The sequence below is a fragment of the Aureobasidium namibiae genome (genome assembly GCF_000721765.1).
Source record: "Aureobasidium namibiae CBS 147.97 unplaced genomic scaffold scaffold_20, whole genome shotgun sequence".
In the NCBI taxonomy this organism is placed as follows: domain Eukaryota; kingdom Fungi; phylum Ascomycota; class Dothideomycetes; order Dothideales; family Saccotheciaceae; genus Aureobasidium; species Aureobasidium namibiae.
Genome location: NW_013581189.1, coordinates 2083 through 8541, shown reverse-complemented (window position 1 = coordinate 8541; position 6459 = coordinate 2083). Strand labels below are relative to the sequence as shown.

Sequence of the window (6459 nt, the reverse complement as noted above, 5' to 3'; positions counted from 1 at the left end):
TGAGGCTAAACAACAAGGCGCGGGGTATTACAGAATACTGAAGCGATCCGCCAAATACTTAAGAAGCGCGTACCCTCCCACGATCGTGCTGGTTCCATCGAGGATCAGTTTGCAGTGCGACTTCCACCTAGCAAGCCAATCTAGACACCTGTCTCTTGCTGGCTCTACCAAGTCTGCTTTTAGCAGAAAGTTAGTCACATCATCTGCTGCCCCGATAATACTGTTTCGCGCCTTCAGTATGGCAACTCCGGTCGAAGGCAGCTTAGTAAGTGTCCACGATGTTTCGAAAGCAAACACAGTCGCTCACTGCAAGTAGGCTAGCTCCAATGCCCATCCACCTATGCGCATCGATCCAGATGGCGTCGTCCATCTTGGCCGTGATGGGGTTCTACGCTCGCTCAACGCTGATCATACTGTCGTGCTTGACTACCGTCGCCTGTCGCCTGAGGAGATAAGAGACTTTGCATCTCCGGCTGACCAGGCTACCCAGAATGCGCTTATCGGGGTCGATGGTCGTAACGTTAATGACGTCAAACAGTTGTGGGCTGTTCCGGATGTAATCATGCTTCCAAAGTCATCCAACGATCCGCCTGCTCAATGAGCGGAGTCACTTCTCAGAAGCGCCTCCCGAGGTGCTTGTGACTGCAGAGTAGCCAACGACTTTCCTTCTCGACAGTTGGGGAATCTTTTATGCAGTTCTGCGCTACGAAGTTCACCCTAGGGTTCTACCTGTTGTGCATATTGAGCGACATGACTTAAGCTTACTTGGGATAATTACTGTTGTGGTGGCTGATACGAGCTCTGCACTGTTACATTGACGTCTGCTTGCAATTGTGACGCTGTGTTAATGAGCACACGGCGGGACAAGTTTGTTGAGGGAGAAGTGATTGAGTCACATAAGACAGGGCAACTATATATCGTGCTTCAACACACTAGCATGTATCTCTTCCATCTGTAGTATGGCTGAATCTCGCACATTCGCAAAATTTCAAGTCGTCCACCCATGATTAATTGATTGATCAAGCTACTTGGCTCTACAGCAAACCTATGAGCCACCTCCCACTCAATCTACTTTTATCGTCCTCGTTGCTCCTGTTCCAATCTAGCTTCCCCTTCCTCGTCCGTCCTTGCTTGCGCAGTGAAGCTTCCAGTGTTGCAGAGGAAACAATGGACAAGTTCTGCGGCTAGGAGGTCCGCTTTCCACTTTTCCTTTGGTCCGTCTCCTGTTTTTCAGTTCTTAGGTTTTGCCATGGGTTTTAACCCCCCTGCCTAAGCTACAGTATCCCCATATATCACTACCTCCCTGATACATGCAGCATGTCATGGGTTAGAGTAAGACAGGTCATCGTGTCGGCACCATGAAATTTGCCTTCACGAGTTCTCAGCGCTCTCTCAAGGTTGCTGTGCCGCAAATGTCGCATGTATGGATCGATGGCGCACGGACCTCCCATCAGGAAGGCGAAGCGCTCTATTTCCTTCGTCCGTCTCGAACCAATCAGTGCATTCCCAGACGTAAAGCTGTGAGCGGTCGTTCCCATGGGTCGTAGCCCAAGCAGCTGATGAAGGGACACGCTCTTGACATGCGAAGTAGGGAGGAGCGAGCAGAGTGAGACAGAGACGTGGCAAGCTCATTCTACAAAGCGGGAAGACCGGCGGGTTGTGCAATGAGCTCGCGAACACGGGCAGGAAGTGCAGAATTGGCAGCAGGAGGCCGAAGCTCACCAGAACGATACCATAGTCGCGGCCTAAACCGTCCACAACCAGAGAAATCGTCATGGAAGCACGAGACTGTCGATCGGGAACCACAGAACAATGTACCATAGTACCGGATTGCAATAGTTGCAGGATCGCATCCGGTTGCTCACCGATACAGAATCGACATGCTCGCTATCTCATATAATTTGCAGGTGGGAAACGCAATGACGGTCGCAAGTGTTGTCAAAGTTGCAAGTAATGAAATCGGACGAAATGCCCAATGCACGGTACCTGCTTTGCGCACTTTTCCACATGGCTATACTTTGAACAGCCTGAACCTTGTGCTTGTGTGTAGCATTCCGAAGAGCATTCACGGCAGTCATAGCTGGTACTCGCCAAGACTGAAGCCAGTAGGCCTCGCGATAGCTCGTGTGGATGTGAAGCGTCATAGTATAGGCAGGGACGTAGTTCTTCATGGCTTGCCATTCATCGAGTCGAACTCGGCTAGTCTGTATAGCGGTAGTAAGGACTAGATCTGAAGAAGCATGATGAGTTAAATGTTTCCCACAATGCTTGCGTGTGGAGCCTTTTGAAATCAGCACTTGATTCAGGGTAACATTGTCACCTTCGCATGACTTCGTCATCTCCTGCAGTGTCTCTATGAATTCAACAAGCTCTTCAAGGACTTGTCAGTGACACTATTGGAGGATGGTGTCATCCATATGGTCTTGAGGTTGCTGGATATTCAGTATGATCGTTAGGCATTGGTGTCCACACTTGATCATGGTTAGCCAGCTGTTCCACCTTGTGGTATTGTTGGGCATAGCAGATATACCAGCGACTGCCTGGATATCACGACGACGACGACGAGCTGACATCATGCTTCGCATAGAAAATCGACGATGATAAACAATAGCTTCACGATCAGCGAGGGTAGACCCTTGCCCGAGCATGCTCGCCCCTAAGAGTAGTCACAGTGTCTTTTGAGCTTGCTGAAATAGATGCTTGAGCAAAGAAGTTGACACGACGTCTAAAGCAGCGATTTCCATCATGTATATGCTCCTGATCGATAGGCGCTCGCTGAGTGGAGCGGCAGGGTGGCGCATCAAGATGTCGTTACAGGTAGCGTCATCAGAAGTGATCAATCCGACTTTCCGCTTGTTTCCATGGTCGACAATGGTATTGAAGAAGAGAGGAGGACACTGAGTAGTAGCATGGCTAGATGATAGCTTGTGGAGAGCCAGTAGTGCCTTGCTCAACTTATCGTCTGATGCTACAGATTGAGCTGTGATACTGAGCAGCTCATGGTTACCATAGTTGAATATTCAAGCATTGCAGATGAAGTGATTGAATGATCACAATAGTTCGAGGAGAGCCTTTAGCTGCTCTCGATAGAAGTTGTGTTCTTTTCTGACGTGTGTAGCGACAGTAAAATGACTCCCATGGTAGTGCGGAGGTGCCAGGAAATACCTCGCCAGTCAAGATATAAAGCTTGCTATTACTAGCAGCACGAAAGGGAATGTAGCTTGAGGTACTATAGTCCAAAAGACGCTTATTCAGGCGAGCTTAGTTTATATCAGTTCCAGTACGAGTCGACTCAGAGCGTGCTGTTGCTGTTGCAGGGATCCTTGGAAATTTTGCCAAGTATACCATAAATACTCCGCGTGTGCGTCTAACAACATGGTTTCCGTGTCTGTATCCCCGGAAACAAGCGCATCCCCAATGTTACTCAGTGCTTAGACGTTTCTCGGGTGATCCATGCTTTGCTCGATTTGCGGATAGCGCTATATATGATATTTAGACTATGACCCCACAGCATTGACGTCAATCTGCTTATCTCCTTTTGATTGGTAGGCTCTTTCTTAAACAGTGGAAGGACACAAATTCAGAGAGATTTGGCATCGCCTCCTTACCTGTTCTTCCCTCAAAATGATTTGCAGTGCACTACGCGTTGGACGCAACAACTTGATTATAGACCGTGAGTGCAATTGGCCAATTCTATCTGACCGCAACGTGCGATCTCCGTTCTGACCAGATAATATTTGAGATGTAACATTGCCCACGTGCATACGGCATGTTTTTGACCCTTCCCGGGTCGCGAATAACGTCTCCGAAACGAACATGAGCAGAATCAGGAACAGTACACGACTCCGCCGATTCTAGTCAATAAATAAATAGGTTTTCTCGCAATTCATCTAGACCCTCCAACCGTGTCTTCACTCAGTGGCCCGCGGATCTTAAAAGACTTTTGAGGCACTATCGTTGCCCTCTAATAGTGGATTCGTACACAGAGCGCTGAGTATTAGCACCAGAACGGTGAAGGATTTGACCAGTTCCGATTCTCAAGCACGGAGGAGAGTAGAACTCGGGCGACGGGCGCTTGAAGCCATCTGAGTGCCAGGTAGTCGGTGAGTTCGCCGCTCTCGTCTTACCCTGCTCAAGTATATCAACCTCAGTCTTGCATAAGTGCAGCGCACACAAACGATATCAAAATATGCAAGCCTGTTGTCTTGGACACTAGCTCTATTAGCAGCAGCGAAAGAGAAAAAAACACATATGGACTACGTACAATCGCTAATATATGGAACTATTCACACGGAAAAGGCAAAGGCTAAGTAGGTCAGGAGGAAGGAGAGAACAAGAAGAGAGAGCAAGAGCAATGGAGATGAAAGGAAGTGAAGAGAAGTGGTCAACTTACCGCCAGCAGTTGTTCTGCCCTATGCCTCTGGTACCATATCAGTACGTGAGTACGTGCTGATACATGAAAAACCTGCCATGGCATTCAAGATGAGTACACGGCGTAGAAACAAGTTCGTGTTTGGTAAAAGTAGAATGCTACTAAGATCTAAACAGTACATCGTCAGAACATTGAGACCGATCGAAGTGCTCGAAGATATCTATACCATCGCTTCGGTAGATACAAGGTCCACTGTATAGGTATAATGACAAGAACGTATAAGGAATCATGTCAATATGGAAGATCTTGTAGACTGAAGCCATCTACAACAAGACATGTTTCTACCATAGGGTCGCAACATTCATCGATCATGCGTGGCCCATACGACACTTGACAGTGTCGGAAAAGGACGAACCTTCACGTTTGTTCATATCGTCGTCACTTACTTGTGGAGAGCTCTTTGGACAGTCACATGAATCTTCGCACAGCCATCGAAACAGAAAGGTGGGATGTGGACATCCTCTATTAGCCGTAAAGGCTAGCTTGACGACCCGTACGACTAGCAGTGCAGATAAGCCGATCATGATCAGGCTCAATAAGTTTCTGCATGTGGCTGACTGCTGGTTTTTTAGGTGCACAGCATGAACATGAACATCCTGATCTCGGATGGGGTACGCCCTCAGCACCTACCATACGTGGGCAGAGACAGATGATTCAACGGTACAGGCAATATGTTATGGCTACAGCAAGACAGACATCCGTTCTAGTCGAGTCGTTGCCATCGTCATCGAGGATTCCACAGCTTGAATCCCCATCGCGGGGTAGTCAGCTTGAGAGAATCAGGCCAAGTCATTTAGCACTACGCACGTCCAGAAGAGGTTCCAGCTGCCGATGCCAAGCTTTATTGTCCAGACGCTTCGTAAACTTATGCATACTAGACTAGCTGAAGAATTAGTTCAACCGGCCAGACGCACATTCGCTCTAAGCCGAATTCAGTCTCGCCGGCGCGGAAATCTCTAGACATCCATTTCATTGAAGCTTAATCATTGATCTCTTTGCGATGATAGGCTGAATGACCACTTTGGTATACGCTGCAGTTGATCGTGCCACTTCACCGTTGTGTCGGTTGTCAACAAGAACGATATCTCAGTGCCATACGGTTTGCTATAGAGACCTAGAGTCATGGTACCGGTCCGCTCCATATTTCCAACTTCCCCATTCCACCATCAAGCTAATGATCGCAATGGTACTAGGTCATTGATCTGTGTGCCGACGGAAGGAAACGATGGAGTGGGGTCACTCAGACGAGAGATTCGCTTGAATCACTTTATTACCCTTGGATTCGTTCCTTAGCATCATCGAGCAGTTAAGCAATTTCTCTTACGCACTTCGTTCCAGTTGAAACTCCGAATGTATCAGTCATCATGTCACCGACCAAACAACTCATCCGCCACGAGGAAGACAGTATATGCGACTTATTGCCTACATCGCAAAGAGTTCTATCCACCGATTCCTACACTAGAATTTTTCCTCGGGATAATATCATGTACTCTACTTCTAGTGCCGATACTTAATGCTATATGTTCGTAGAATCCCATTATGGTGTAACTACTTTAGGTATATACTTACAGCCTTGTCATATGCTTTACACCGTTTCTAATATTACTACGTAGAGTTCTTAAAACCGCCTATAGCAGGAGATCTTACCGCCGAATAGGTGATAATATTGCCGTTATCCTATTTCGAACATTTATAGGTTAGGAAAATAGATCTAAGTGTTACGATCCTACTAATAATAGGGTCGTATAGCCTACTCTATTGTTCTCTACACCTTAGCATAATAGAGCACCTTACATGAAAACGCTATATGCTCTACTCTACTCTACTACTCTACTCTATAGAGCACTATAGAGCATACGGAGCAACGTGCATACACTCATTATCTATTAGGTATATAGGTAGGCAGGTCTTTACTAGGAAGTCCTACGTTTAACTTAATTAGTTATTCTAACAGTCCCTTTAGTATATACTACTACCTACACCTACTTTACTACGCTTAACACTCCGCTTTATAAGTCTAACCCTGT

General features: G+C 47.1%; 1 protein-coding gene across 1 annotated transcript; it reads left to right on the top strand.

Moving 5' to 3' along the window:
- Window positions 1–238: 238 nt before the first annotated feature.
- Window positions 239–601, top strand: M436DRAFT_85294 (uncharacterized protein; the record flags this gene model as incomplete). The annotated part of the gene is made up of 2 exons (XM_013568291.1): window positions 239–265; window positions 317–601. The coding sequence occupies 2 exons, from the start codon at window positions 239–241 to the stop codon at window positions 599–601; spliced, it is 312 nt and encodes a 103-aa protein (XP_013423745.1).
- Window positions 602–6459: the final 5858 nt, after the last annotated feature.